General features: G+C 43.3%; 1 protein-coding gene across 5 annotated transcripts in view; it reads left to right on the top strand.

Annotated features, from left to right (window-relative positions):
* ASPH (aspartate beta-hydroxylase) overlaps window positions 1–15,340 on the top strand; it is a 223,330-nt gene that overhangs the window by 138,966 nt on the left and 69,024 nt on the right. For all 5 annotated transcript variants that reach the window (XM_053896187.1, XM_019421265.2, XM_053896188.1 and 2 more), the window contains one exon: window positions 9,150–9,235. In XM_053896187.1, the coding sequence (XP_053752162.1) occupies window positions 9,150–9,235 (86 nt within the window). The remainder of the gene's footprint in view (window positions 1–9,149; window positions 9,236–15,340) is intronic.

Here is a 15,340-nt window from a genome sequence, read left to right as displayed (position 1 = left end):
TTAAATTTGATTTTCTCCTGTTAATCTGTTTCATGCCATTTGATTCTTCATCCAACTAGAAGGACCTTGAAAGGAACAGGAATTTTTCCTGTCTGACAACAACATGATACACTAACATTTAATTCTACTCTGTCATCACTCTCAAAACCCTTAGAAACACCCTAGTTTCTTAACTTTTGGGCCAGATGCTAGAGATACAGCACAATGGTCAAAAGCATAGACATTACAGCCGAGATAACCCCAAGATCCAACCTTGGCTTCTGCTGTTTACAGTTTGCACAGCCTGGGTGAGTCACATATGTCAAGCAGAGTAAGTGCTCAGTAAATGTCAACTATTATCAGCAAACAATTTTATAAGGCATTACGCAATGACTCAGAACATAAAAACAAGATGTTTTGTGACTTATATTCTACTAAAATTAGCTGAATTTTGCAGTCTAAGAACTTACTGATTAGTTGTGTTAGGTTGGAAGAATTTTCTCTGTCCTTCACGGTCCTTCTAGCCAGAATAAGAATCAAATTTGGCATGAGGCAGATTAACAGGAGAAAATCAAATTTAATTTTGTACCAATGGGGGATCCATACAGACATGGAAATTGTGGACAGTCAGTAGGTCATTTTGAACTAAGGAGAAGCGGGTAGGGATCTGGGACTTCCAAGGGAAGGAATGCAATTCAGGAGAAGATGAAAAAGAGTAAATGTTTGGTAAACAAATGTTTGCCATTTGAAACAATGGGACATACAGAACTTTGATCAAACAGGCCTTGCTAGGTTCCTCCATGTCTACTTGCCTACTTCATATCATGACGTAGTTAGTTATCTATGGGGGTAGCTCTCTTCCTGGAGCAGGTCCTCTAACCAAATCCTTTACAGCAGCTGTCAGGGAGGTACAGAGCTTTTCCTGAATCTTCTGGGCTTTGATGGCTTTTTGTTTGAAGAAGTCTTCATGCCAAAGTGGCCCATCTTGGGGCAGCCTGCCCTTGGCCCCTGCAGTTGTGCTAGTATTCTGCCATTTGTGTTCTAAATTGCTGAATATACTGAAAAATAAGGATGGAATGAGACATGAGAATTAAGTATCAGTGTTCTCTATACTTTTTCAGGGAGGATTGGCTTGCGTATATACCTTTTTCTTTGTCTTATCTTTTTCCTCTGTCCCCTCCACTATTGTCCATTGATGCTTTCTGGATTAGACCTTCTTTTTTAAAGCAAGCTACTCTCAGTTCTCTTCTTGGTTGCTTATGGTTTGCTGATTTTTTTTTTTAATAGTTGATATGCCTAAGTTACAGACTGACATTGTCCTACCCCCTTCCAGAATGTCTTGATTCATTCATGCTTACATATGTCTGGAAACATTTGTCAAGGACTTTCTCTGTAGGACAAGCCATGGGCTAAATGCTGGAAATAAGTTGCAAGTAAATTCTTTTCTCACACGAATTAACAATCCAGCAAAGGTTGGGGAGTCTTGGTAGGAAGAGAGAGGGGGTGAGCGTGCACAAGCTAAATATACAACCAACTAAACACAGCCTGAAAAGTTTACTATTTCTAGAAACAAAATGCTATAAGAGCACAGAAGAGAAGGATTTTTTTTTTTTTGCATGATGAAGTCTTAGATGACTAAATAGAGGAATGGCATTTAAACTAGGTCTTAAAGGTTGAAGTGCAGAGTATTCCTTGGTAGAAATAGAGGGAAGTGTTTTCCAGACAAAGAAAACACCATGAGAAGAGTCACAGAGGTGTCGAAGTTCATGCCATATTTGAGAGGCTATATAAAGGAAATCTAAAACGCTTTACAGTACAGAACAGGAGAGGAAAACAGAAACCAGGGGACAGTTTGCAAAAGGCAGTAAACTTAGTTCAAGGAAACACAACTGTGAAATAGCTCAAGATGGACATTATTTCCCTTGAACAAATGAAGCATTTGGGGGGTTTTGACTTAGCAGGAGAAATTCTCGTTTTTTTTCTCCCTGTGTCTCAGAGTTCAGTTAATTGAAGGTCCTTAATTAGCATACAAAATTGTATCAAAAGCAAAATGGAAGCCCAGGGCAGGAGCAGATACCATGGCCTTCAGTGCAAGTCAGACACATGGCATCTGGAATCCCTTGTCCAGGTCGGGGTAGGGAGTTACGGTTGTATACTTTGTGTCTTGCATATTTTCAAGAGCCCAATTCTTGCTGTGCCAGTGCCATTTTTTTAAAAAATTTTTTTGATGTTTTTATTTTATTTTTGAGACAGAGAGAGACAGAGCACGAGCTGGGGAGGGGCAGAGAAATAGAGACAGAATCCAAAGCAGGCTCCAGGCTCCGAGCTGTCAGCACAAAGCCCGACGCGGGGCTCAAACTCACAGACCGTGAGATCATGACCTGAGCTGAAGTTGGACGCTTAACCGACTGAGCCACCCAGGCGCCCCCCACTGCCATTTTACAGTTGGGGTGTACATCCTCTCTCAACAAAACTTATACTCCCTTAACATGCACTTTGGGCCTCTGCTGGTTCTTAAAGCAGGCTCAGCATCACTAAGGCTAGATCCTCAAATGTGGGAAGAGAGCAAGTCAGTGCCCAGAGTCCCTGAACAATATCTCTGCCTTCAGCTTCCCATAATAAGAGCATTCACATAGATGGTACCAAACGCTACCATCCAAACAGAAGGAGATGCTTGGCTTTCGCTTCCAAGAAAAATAACTCATGATGAAGGTCCAAGTCCCCAGTTGTAAATGAATTACAAAACAGATCCTCTTTCCTCTGCCCAGAATAATGCTACCACTACCTGGGTATACTTGAATTCTAAGTTTCCCCAGGAAAATTTCTCTTTTGCCTCCCAAATAGATTAGCACCACTCCCGATCCATCCTTAAACTCATTCCTCTGAAGGTTAATTATCCATTTACATCCTTCTTCTCAATACGACAGTGGCCTCCTTGAGAAGATTTCTGTTGAATTCCCAGCACCTAGCAACAGTCCTTGGAACACAGTGGGATTTTAGCAAATAGTTGGAAGAATGAACCAGTCAGTGAAGAAAGTTGGTCTCCATCCAGAGACCTCGGGCTCTGTCCATTGTGTTCAAACACTGAAGAACTACATTTTGATGTATTTCAAGAGTAGTCAAAAATTCCTTGATGTTGTTTTGTTTGTTTTTAAAGAGTAGAATGCTTTGAGGGTGGAATGAACACTAAGAAAGATGTGAGCAATCAGGATTAAAAAAAGTAGCTGGGTATTAAACAGGAAGAATATATAGATGTCACCAAAGGCCTCATTAGGTCTGGAGGAGCATTTTTTCCTTCTCCTTTTCCTTTTCTTTTCTTTTCTTTTTTTTTTTTTTTTACAAGGAGAAGCCTCTGAATTATGGTTGAGGTTGCATTACCTCCCAATAGATTCATGGCAAGGAGGGGGCTCAAAATCAGATTCAATTTTATTTTTACTTTTACAAGTATTATATTTCCATGCCCAAATGCTTTTCATACTGTTGTACATAAAGTAAGAATCCTTACTGAGAATCACTTAGATTGTCTCTTCCTTGTAACGTTTTTATGAAGGCCATGTTGAGACATAATTTACACGTGGTTAGGTCCAAACCATATATATCCCAGTGTGCAGGGATGAGTTTTGACATATGTATAGACGTCTAGATACAGTCCATCTACCACAGTTAAGATACACAATGCTGTAACCCCCAAATTATCTTGTACCCTTTGTAGTCAACCTTTTTACCCATTCCCAGCCTCTGGAATCACTTACCTGTTTTCTTTCCTCGCAGTTTTCCCTTTTCCAAAATGCTGTATAAAGGGAATCATCCAACCAGTAGCCATTTGAATTTGGCCTCTTTTCCTTAACGTGATACATTTGAGGTGCATTATGCATATTATGGCTTAGTATGGAGCAGTAGTCCGTTGTATCACTATGCCACAGATGGTCCACTCCCAGGTGGATGGACATTTGGTTTTCTGTACTCTTTGGCTGTTCTGAGCAATGGTGCAGTGAACATACACATGCAAGGCTTTGTGTGGACATATGTTTGCATTTCTCTTGGCTAGGTAACCAGGATCAGGAGTGCTAACATGATATTCTCAGGAACTTCACTTTTTATTTTGTATGTTCAGGGATCCATGGGTGTATTTAAACAGCGGAAGACATGGACAGAAATATCCTTGGGACAGTGTAGAGCATGGAGACAGACTGGAAACAGGGAGACTGGCTAGGAAATTGTTGCTTTTCTACCTACCATGTGGAGACATTGCCATTTCCATCACTCCGTTTTAATGGAGTAGTTTTAGAACACAAATCTAATACAAAGGTTCTGTGTCTGTTTTTCTTGGTGGTCAAATTCTACCCAGGCACCATAATATAAAAACATCATCATTTGTGGGCCAAGTAGAAATGAAAAGGGAATCAACATTAATTTTTATGTAATCTGAGGGCTTTTTTCATACTCTTTATTATTCTTTTATTTTTCTTCTTTTCTTCTTTTTTCTTACCATTTCAGCCATGGCATGGCAGAGGAACTAAGAATTTGAAATGCAACTGAAATGCACTTTTTTCCTTCTTAGTGCTTTTGGAAGAAGATAAAATACTTGCAATGGCCGTGATTATTTTTACACAAAGTTTAATATAGCATAAATAGCTTCCTTCCAAACCGTTTGTTTTTAAATCCGCGTTCAACAAAATTCACAATTCATTCCAGTACCTTCTAGGTCTACTCTGAAAGATTAACTTGATTTCAATCAACTGAAAATTAAAAGCACGGGATTTCCGGGGCATCTGGGTGGTTCATTTCGTTAAGCGTCTGACTTAAGCTCAGGTCATGATCTCATGGTCTGTGAGTTCGAGCCCCGCGTCGGGCTCTGTGCTGATGGCTCGGAGCCTGGAGCCTGCTTCGGATTCTGTGTCTCCCTCTCTCTCTGACCCTCCCCCATTCATGCTCTCTCTCTCTGTCTCGAAAATAAATAAACATTAAAAAAAATTTTTTTTAAAGCACAGGATTTCCAAGTTCAAAGAGACCTGAGCACAACCAGCCCAAGTGACTCATTGGTAAATGAGAGAACATTGAGGCCAAAAGCACCTGACAGCCTAGTTCCATCACTGACCATGAGTGCTCCTTGTCGTTTCTGTGGCTTGGCTCTGTGCCTCCCCATCACAAGAAGGAGGAGATCTGTCTGTGTTTTTGAGAGTCGGGAAAATTGCCTTAGGCTTCTCATACATTTAAAAATAAAAATAGCCATGATGGGCTGAGACTTGAATTTCAAAGAGAGGCGAAATAGGAACTATTATGTTTGAAGATACGTGAAAAGAAATATGTTAAGTTTTTTAATATTTTGTCTATTTTTTTGTGACAATATTGAAATATTTTGACATTGAGATACTTACAGCTTAGCTGTTTAACAAGCATATTATGTTGGATGTCCTGAGCTGGCAGTAGTTTATTTTTCTTCTTCTAGATAAGTCTCGTGTTAACTTTTTAAAACGGGAGACAGAGGTGGGAAAACCAGTGACGCCAGCAGTAATATACTCTAGTCGGGTACACCCTGGGCTTTCTTGGTCCCACTGGCATTCTGCCAACAGACACTTCTGCAAAACCAAAATGAACAATTGAGAGACGTGAGTCAGTGCTGAGACGACAAGATAGTAACTCACCACCATGAATTCTCATCTCGGTCACACGTCAGTTTATTTTCCATATCCTTAGCGCACATGCTAACGTATAGTGACACACAGCTGGAAATGCCCTTTATTCCCTATTTTGTCCGTCTCTGCTTTAGCCGCTTATATTTTTTAACACTAGGGGTCCTGATGGGGAGCCTGCGTGGCTCAGTCGGTGAAGCGTCCGACTTCGGCTCAGGTCATGATCTCACCATTTGTGAGTTCGAGCCCCGCATCGGGCTCTGTGCTAGGGCTCGGAGCCTGGAGCCTGTTTCAGATTCTGTGTCTCCCTCTCTCTCTCTCTCTGTCCCTCTCCCACTCACACTCTCTCTTTCTCTCTCTCTCAAAAATAAAATAAATGTTTAAAAAAATTATTTAAAAAAACCAATAGGGGTCCTGAGGGTTCAGGGAGGGGGAAGAGAAAGATGGAATAAACAAATAAAAGAGCATAACATTTTTTTTTTAATGCATAAGGAATGAAATAAAGGAAAGATGATCAGAGTGTCAGCTTTTTTGCTGATGAAGCCTGAATTGAAGGATGGGCAGGATGAGCAGGAACAATGGGTTTATTAGTAATACACCCCAGAATCAGACGTAACTTCCCACTTCCGGCAGCATGGAACAGGCCTGGTTCCCCCACGTGGTCGGCTCAGATGTGCCCTTGGGAGGAAGAGAAGGGATGGGACTGAGTCACCCGAGTTTGTCATATCCCCCAACCCAGTGAGCAGATAAGTCACACCATCTCCCCTGTGGGGAGAGGCAAGAGGCTAAGAGGCTTTAGGAAGCGTCCTTCCCTTTGGAAACCATTTGAGTGGAAACCATCCTTCCCATGTGGATGAGCGAGGGGAGGCGTCAAGGGACTAACCCTTTCGGAACCTCAGTGACATGCCCGTGAAGTTAAATTCCCTATGGGTGGGAGGTCGAGAGGATACAAGGAGATATACGTAAAGCACCCAGTGTGGAGGCCAGCCCAGAGTGAATGCTAAAAATAAAACAGTAGCGATTCCATTCAGTCTTTCTTTGGACAAATCCACGCGCTCCTCCTTTGCCGTTTTATTTGCCACCTCTAGCCGGTTTTGTGGTTTGGACAACCAGATGGATACGGCGCTATCCCCTGAAAGAGGGCAGACGTGACAAGAACAGATTAGTGAGCAACAGTGCCTTCGATTTCTTATGTGCTGAGCTTGAGACATCAGTGTCACGAATCACAGGCACGTGGATTTGTGATTTTTGTACTGCCAAAGAGGGGCGGCGCCTGGGCGGCTTAGGCAGCTGAGCGTCTGGCTCTTGGTTTCAGCTCAGGTCGTGATCTCGCGGTTCATGAGATGGAGCCCCAGGTCAGGCTCTGCGCTGACGGTGTGGAGCTTGCTTGGGGTTCTCTCTCTCCCTCTCTCTCTCTGCCGTTCCCCTGCTCATGCTCTCTCTCTCTCGCTCTCTCTCTCAACATAAATAAATAAACATGAAAAAAATTTAAAAAAAAAGAAACTTAACTAGTTAATTTGTAGTTCCATTTGGAAATTAAACTGTTAACGAAAGCCCAGTACAGGGCTGAAGACTGACCCTGAAGACAGCATCCCAGGGTCCAGCAGGGGGCAGGAGCCAGAGAGGAGCTGGGGGGGGAAATGCAGAGTCCAGAGAAGCACGAGGAAAACTAGGAAGACGGACAACACAGAACGAAGTCAAGGAGAGGGATCGTTTCAGGAAGGAGGGAAGAATCAGCCGTGCCAGGTGCTGAAAGAAGTCAGGAGAAAAAGGAACAAAAGGATTGGCAGAGAAGGCCGTAGGCATTACTGGCTGTCAGATATGGAGCACCTTAATGCATGCCAGGCACTGTGCTGTATGTTCATGTGCAATTTTGACTTAATTCTCAGAAACAATATCCCCATTTTACAGATTAGGGAAGTAAGAGCCAGAAAAGTTTTGGTACCAGCTTGGCTCAGGTCACAGAGCACGGAAATCACAGAGTTGGGACTCAGACCCCCTGCCTTCTGACTCTTAACCGCTGAGCTCCCCTTCCTTCCAGAAGACTTGCTTTTGCCCTGTGTTGGGTGAGGAAACCAGAGCACTGTGAGTTGAGGGGGCCATGAGTGAGGGGTGAGGAAGAAAGGATGGCAAGTAGACGAGGGTAGCCCGACGTTTGTCCTGGCTGGTGTTGGTTTGCTTTAAGACGATGAAGACTTCAGCATTGTTAAATGACAAGAGATGCTTGGAATAGAGCCAGCGAGTGAGGAGACAACTAGAAGGTGCAGAAGGCCGAGGACAGGTGTGTGTGCGCGGAGGGGCGGGATCTTAAAAAGGAGAGCCCCTCCTCCTCTGTGACAGGAGAGAGGCAATTGGATGTGTAGGTTCAGTGTCAGAACATTAGAGAAGTTCTCTTCTGTCCTCATTTCCTCATTCTGTCTCCTCCCCCTATGCCACTACCAACCCCCTTCTCTATCTGGAACATCCCACTTACCCTTCAAGGTCCCACCCTCGTCACTCTCCTGAGCCCACAGGACAGTCTGCAGTAGGCTTCCAGGGACCATGCGGCCTCCATCCACCCCACAGGCACTGCCAGGTGTGCACCAGCAGGACTCGTCCCCCTCCTGCTGGATGTGACTTTATGCTAAGTGAGCATGAATCAATTTAGTCTGCATCTAAGACATGGTGCCTTGTCTTGATCTCAGGGTTGTGAGTTCAAGCCCGCATTGGGCTCCACGCTGGGCACAAAGTTTAAAAAAAAAAAATCTTAAAATAGTACAAGTCATATAGGAGAAGGGCCATGAGAGAGAGAGATGCAGGGTGCTGTGGACTCTAAGCCAGAGGGGAAATGACATGAGGGAGGCAGAACTGAGCACTTATGTGAGTGACACCTGGAGAAACCTTATGAAGAGTGTAGTTTAGAGCTGATTGTTGCAGGATGAGCGTATTTTCAACTGACAAAGGTAAAAAATGGGCCGTTTTACTTAGAGAAAGTAGTGTCCGAAATGGCACAGAGCTTATTTGGGGAAGACAGGGTGGTCCTGTTTGGCTGAAGTATGGAATATGGCTGGAGTGGTATCCACGATGCAATGGAAGAACCTTGAGGACTAGACTATGAAATTCTGTTAGCGTTGGCTCCCTTGAGATTTCCCACTGACTTTCCCATTTTTATCTTTATCTGATCAGAAACATTGCAGAAATATTCAAAAGCTCTTTTAAGCAGTCTTTTGCACTTAGCCCAAAAGTTGACAATAAGAGTTCATAAATCACACCTCCCATTTTTATTCTGGAAACCAGGCCAGTATCCCTCGCGAGTTTCAGGATGCCAGTACCCACCCAGTCTCCCAGGAACACCTGTGACCGTCGAAGTAAGGGCGCGGGTACCTCCCTTGGCAGCTACTGACTGTGTCGTGCTAGGGATGGGGGTGGGAAGAGGTGAGCCGGGAGTGGGTTTGCTCCTGCAGCTGTAGGTTTCTCATTACTTGTAAATCACTATTCTTAATAATTATTTCTAGACAAAAAAAAAAAATACAAAATAAAACCTCTTTTGTCTTTCAGTTAAGAAAAAGAAGCCTAAACTATTAAATAAATTTGATAAGACTATTAAAGCTGAACTTGACGCTGCAGAAAAACTTCGTAAAAGGGTATGTTGACGTTTTTGTCTGGTGGAGAAATGTGCAATGAAGATAAATTCAGGCATTACTCTTGAATTGTTAAAATGATAATAATAATAATAATAATAATAACAACAACAATAGAAACAGCCCTTGAATAGAGTGGATTTTTCCCCAAGAACATCAGCATTCCATGTGAAATGAGTCAAGTAGAAGGAAGAATCATGGCTGGATGACCAAATAGAAGTAGAACTAACATTGAAGTCGGCTAACCTGAGGTCAGCCTCCCTCCACCACTTGCTAGTTGTGTGGCTTTGGACAGAACACTTGGCCATTCTGAGCCTCAGTTTCCTTATTTAAAAAAAGGAGAATAGTAAGTACTCTTTCTAAAAGTTTTTGATTGGGTAGCATCTCAATGCAAAAAGAAAGTAAGTTAGTCCAGTACTCTTAGGGTAGTTACTGTTAAGTGAAATGACACTGGGTTTAACATTCTTCTCACTTGGGGTTAATCCCATGCACCTGCAGTTTTCAGGGAGACTATTATGTGGTTTGTGTTGTTACCCGTTAATTTGAAATACTACTTGCGTTTGTTTCTGGATATTGCAGTTAAAAAAAGAAGTTGACACTAGATTGAAGTTACTTGTTCTCTTAGTCATATTCTTCATCTAATTATCATGTCAAACACTTATAATAATGCATTTAATAACACCTTCACTTAATCATCTACTTGTTTGCCGTGGAAATTGCTCTTTCTCTACTCTGTACATGAATTAGACTTTGCGTAATGATTTAGTTGCGTAAACATTTAGTTTTCCTGTAAATGCTTTTTTTTATCAAGTAGACATTGGCGGCAAAGATAGGACAGGGGGATTGTAAGTAAATAAGCAACGACAAAAGCACACAAGTTAGGAACTGAAGTGGGACAAGAATGTGCTTCCCACATGTTTATCGGAACCATACCAGTAAGCACGGAGACTTCTGTCTAGTATTAGACAAGGTTCCCAAGCCAAGGAGGGCTTACCCTCCTTAGCAGCTAATAAACATGTAGTCACGTCAGAGAATATCGCGGCCAAATTGTTGTTCACTGCCCTTAAGTTTAACCGCTGGAATGATTTCTGAGTCTGTCTTGTGTAGCTTTTATAAGAGGAAGCCCTCTACTATTTGTAGGAAATTTGCATTTCTTAATAGAAATGAAGTGGGAATCTTCTTTTTCTGTCACTTTCTTTGGCATCCTCCACTTGCTCTTTGCTAAATGCCACGTGTGAAAATGTGGGGTGTCTATTTCACAGGTGACTTTTGGGATAAAGGACAAAGGAACAACTTTAGAGAAGGGTTTTTATGTAATTCTAATGAACGGTAAAGAGCTCAGTTACCAAGGGGCAGATACATCAATGGGACATAAAAGTGCTGGAACAGTCCGTGGGGTATTCTCTGGTTCTTGCTTATTTGGAGAAATTATCATTCATTCCTCCAGAAGCACCCTGAATTTCTAACAGACTAAATAAAGGAGGAAGAAATAGCTACAGTCCTTGCTTCTGAAATAGCAGGGATCCATATTATTGGCTGCATTATCAGCGTAATTTTTTAAGGTTATTTTTATGGCTGATATTTCAAATGATGCGACTGGACGTGCTGGAGTAGCCCATGCTGAGGTATGTCCTAGACGGAGGAGGTCCAGTCTAGCTTTGAGCGCTATGCTACATGAAAGTATGAGGTCACTTTATTTTTCCATCCAAAGTGCATAGATCAGATCGTATTTCAATCATCTATTTTTCAAAAGTATTGCTTAAAATACTTCTATTTTTCAGAAGTATGTATTGCTTGAAACTCTTCCTTATCCCTAGAAAAAAAGAATTTGAAGTGCTATACTGAAAGATTCTTTTATTTGCTGGAGTCACTTACTGTTACTGTATTTTAAGTGAAAAAAGAGAGGGAAAATGGAAAACGTAATAAGGCCGGGGTAAGTAAGGCCAGCACATGAAAGCTTACATCCCAGGCTCTAAATGGTGCTTGGGATGAATGAAGTACACTGTAGGCAGAAGACACGGGGAATAGCATCGTCCTGTAAGATTAATGGTGTTCATCAGAGTAGCTGTCCTCTACCAAGTCCGGAGAGAAACGTTCTGCTGTGGATCTTCATAAAGGGTACACTGATGGATGGCACAGCTTCCCCCCTAACATCACACCAGCGGATTCTACAACACATCTGTGTGTGTGTGTGGCGGGGGGGGGGGGTGTCTTAATGTCCTTCAGCATGGCCCATTGGCCTCATGCCAGCACAGCGGGGCCCAAGTACGAGTCTCTCCAATGAACTGGCTTTGGTCCTGGGAGAAAATGTAAGCTATGTTGAAAGAGATGATTTTTAGGCAGTTCTTCACAAGCATTGTGTCTTGCTTTTGAGTTTTTAAATAAGAAATGCATAATAGTGTTAGGAGATTCTGGGGAAGGGAAATTCTTTCAGACCAAAAGCAAACACGTTTACTTTGTCAACCCTTAGCAAGGCAACACCGTCTCTGTCTTAAGGGGATCGCAAGGATGCCTAGGTCAAGCCAAATATTCCATTATTTTTATAACCTTGATGACCAATTAAGGGAGTGTCTAGAAGGGACAAAATACTTTAGCAAATTTGTTATGAAGATTGTTATTTCTATTGTTATTTCTGTTTTAAAGCGTAATGGTGCATTTAGCATGATTTTCATAAAAATAGCCTCAACATTTGCAATTTGAGTTACATAATGCATGTGGTAAAGCTAAAAATAGTCCCCCCAAAAGATACCCACGTCCTAATCCCTGGATCTTATATTTAGAGAAAGGGTCTTTGCAGATATGAGTAAGTTAAGGATCTTGAACTGGGGAGATTATTCTGGGTTATCCAGTTGGGCCCCAAATGCAACCACATGTGTCTTTATAAGAGAGAGGCAGAGGGAAATTGAATACAGACGACATAGGAGACAGAGAGGAGAAGGCAATGTGAAAACCGAAGTAAAGACTGGAGTAATGCATCCACAGTCAAGAAAGGCTGTCGGGAGGCAAGGAACAGATTCTCCCCCAGAGCCTCTGGAGGAAACGTGGCTCTAACAACATCTCAGTTTCAGCCCAGTGAAACTAATTTTGGACTTCTGTTCTCCACAGCACTGAGGAATAAATTTCTGTTGTTTCAGTCATCAAGTTTCTGGTAATTTGTTACAGCAGCTATAGAGAACTAATCCAGATTTTGGTGCTGGACAGTGGGTTGCTCCTGTCGCAGATACTTAAAAGTGTGAAAGTGGCTTTGGAGAATTGGGTTAGGAGTAGAGGCTGAAAGAATTTTGAGAGGCATGAGAGCAAAAGCCTGGATTGCCTGAAGCAGACTGTTGGTAGAAATATGCATGCGAAAGCTGCTTCTGGCGAGGGCTCTCAGAGGAAGTGAGGAGCACCTTAGAGAAAGGTTTATTGATAATCTTTGAGAATGCACATTATCGTTGCAAACAGCATGTTGACAGAGATGTTAAAGGCCCTTCTGGCCAGAGCCCAGAAGGAAATGAGGAACAGGTCCCTGAAACTGGAGGAAAGGCAGTCCTCGCTAGAGAGTAGCAGGAAGCTTAACTGAATTACATCTTACTGGCCTGGGCAAAGCAAAACTTATAAGCGATGACCTTGGATATTTAGCTGAGGAGATTTCCAAGCCAAGTGTTGAGGATGTGGCTTGATTTCTTTTTTTGCTGCTTCTCGTAAAATAAGAGAGGAAAGTGATAATTAAGGAAGAAACTGTTAGAGAAAAAAGAGCCAGGACATGACAGTTCGGGGAGATTTCTTAGTCTATCCAGATTGCAGAAGATGCTACAGGTAGGAAGTTCGTTGTTAAGAAAGGGTGGTCTGGAGAGAAGGCCGAGGGCATGCTAGACATCCTTTTCCTGAAGGGAGTGGATGTGTGGCTCTTGGATCTACTCAGCCATCCAGCAGAAGCCAGGAATAGAGATGGGATTATCCTGGAGAGGTCTGTGGCCGTGACTTTTGTCTAATGGTGTGAATCCCTGTGACATACACAAAAGATCCACAAGGTTTTTGAGAATCTTATACCAGGAGAACCACCTCGACCTGAAAGGGACAGAGGACAAACTGAAAGAAGGCTGGCAGAGTCCTAAAATTCTACAGGCAAGAACCAGGCTGATAACACTAAACACCCTTTCGATAGAAAGGAAAGATAACTCCAAGGGCAGAGTCTTGGACCCAGAGGCCAGAGATAAGGGCTCTGAAGCCAGAGCCAAGGACTCAGAAGGCAGGGCCTCAAGCTCCAAACCTTCAGAACTAAGAATTTACCTGCCTGCATTTTGAAGCTACTTGGAATCAGTGATTCCTTTCCTCTCTTCTTCTATCTTCCACCTCCTATTCCTCCCCTTCCTTCCTTCCTTCCTTCCTTCCTTCCTTCCTTCCTTCCTTCCTCCCCCCTCCCTTCTTTCCTTCCTTCCTTCCCTCCTTCCTTCCTTCCCCCCTCTCTCCCTCCCTCCTTTCCTTCTTCCTTCCTTCCTTCCTCCTTTCCTCCCTTCCCTCCTTCCTTCCTTCTCTCCCTCCCTCCCTCCTTTCCTTCTTTCCTTCTTCCCTTCCTTCCTTCTTTCCTTCTTCCCCCCTCCTTCCCTCCTTTCCTTCCTTCCTTCCTTCCTTCCTTCCTTCCTTCCTTCCTTCCCCCCTCCCTCCCTCCTTTCCTTCCTTCCTTCCTCCCTACCCTTCTTCCTCCTTTCTTCCTTCCTCCCTCCCTTCCTTCCTCCCCTCCCTCCCTTTCTTCCTCCTTCCTTCCTTCCTTCCTTCCTTTCTTCCTTCCTCCCTCCCTCCCTCCCTCCTTTCCTTCCTTCCTTGCTTCCTTCCTTCCTTCCTTCCTTTTATTTCTTCTTCTTCTTCTAATAATAATAATAATAATAATAATAACAATAATACAGGGCAGTTACAAGAAAGTCACACAGAAAAAGATATTTAACATGAATCCTTCATCCCTTAAAAGTGGGTGGGGGGAGGGATGAGGATTTTTAGGGCGGTGAAACTAGTCTGTATGATACTATAATGGTGGATACAGTCCGTATACATTTGTCCAAACGCACAGAATATACAACAGAATATACAATACGAACCCTAAGGTAAACTATAGACTTTGGGCGATTTTGATATGGCAGGTTCATCAGTTGTAACAAACGTACCACTGTGGTGCAGGATGTTAATCGTGGGGGAGGTAGCAGGTATATGAGAAACCTATACTTTCTCTCAATTGTGCCATGAGTTTAAAACTGCTCTTGAGAAATAAAATCTTTAAAGAAATTAATACCGTGAGAGGGCAGCATATTTTAAAAAGCTCTACAGACTTTTGTGACACTAAACGTAACGTGGAGTCTGTGGTCCCGGCCCGATTGATCTCTACAGCCAAGTCCCCGTTGTCAGCATGAACCTGCCTCTCGGGTCCGAGGCCTCCCTGGGCTGGGCCCCGTTATCTTGTGCTGCACACACATCCCCCACACAGCACATGCTCCGTGCAGTGTCAGCCAGAGCTTCGTCACTGTTAGGAGACTTGACCGAAACGGCACCCCCACAGCCGAGTCGAGTACCCTCATCTCCATTTTACAGGCCGGGCACCTGAGGCAGAGTCGTAAGTAACTTGCCATAAGTCATGCGCCTTCCAAGTGGTGGAGAGCAGACTCACATCAGTCGGTCTGGCTCCAGAACCGGCCCTCGTAGCCGCTCCACTGTGCATGTATTTCCCAGTAGCCCCTCAGCACCACTTACGGGCACGTGAGAGGAAGTGAAAACCTCTTTCTTCGAGAACGTCTGCCTAGAGAACTGATCTTACGTACCTTTAATATGAACACTGCCCGACCTTTCTCTAGTCAAGTCTGTCCGAAGTCGGTGTAAATAACAGTGGGGTAGTAGGTACAGTTTGCTGTGCACAGCCACGTTGGAGAGGTACACTTTGTTGCATGAAAACTGAACATCAAAACATACAAACCACAGCACGCTTCCGTTTAGATGAGGAACGAGTGGGTTTACCAGTGTATAGGGAGCTGAAGTGCCTCCCAAAGTTCATCTCAAAAAATCCGTCTCTATCCCATGGCTCGCAACATCCTCGACCTGCATCCGTCCATTAGAAACCGGGAGACGTGTGTTACCCCCTGG

The sequence above is a fragment of the Panthera pardus genome, unplaced genomic scaffold (assembly GCF_024362965.1).
Source record: "Panthera pardus isolate Hobbes unplaced genomic scaffold, ASM2436296v1 HiC_scaffold_7, whole genome shotgun sequence".
NCBI lineage: Eukaryota > Metazoa > Chordata > Mammalia > Carnivora > Felidae > Panthera > Panthera pardus.
Note: the sequence above shows the minus strand (reverse complement) of the source record. Positions and strands in the feature narration are given on the sequence as shown.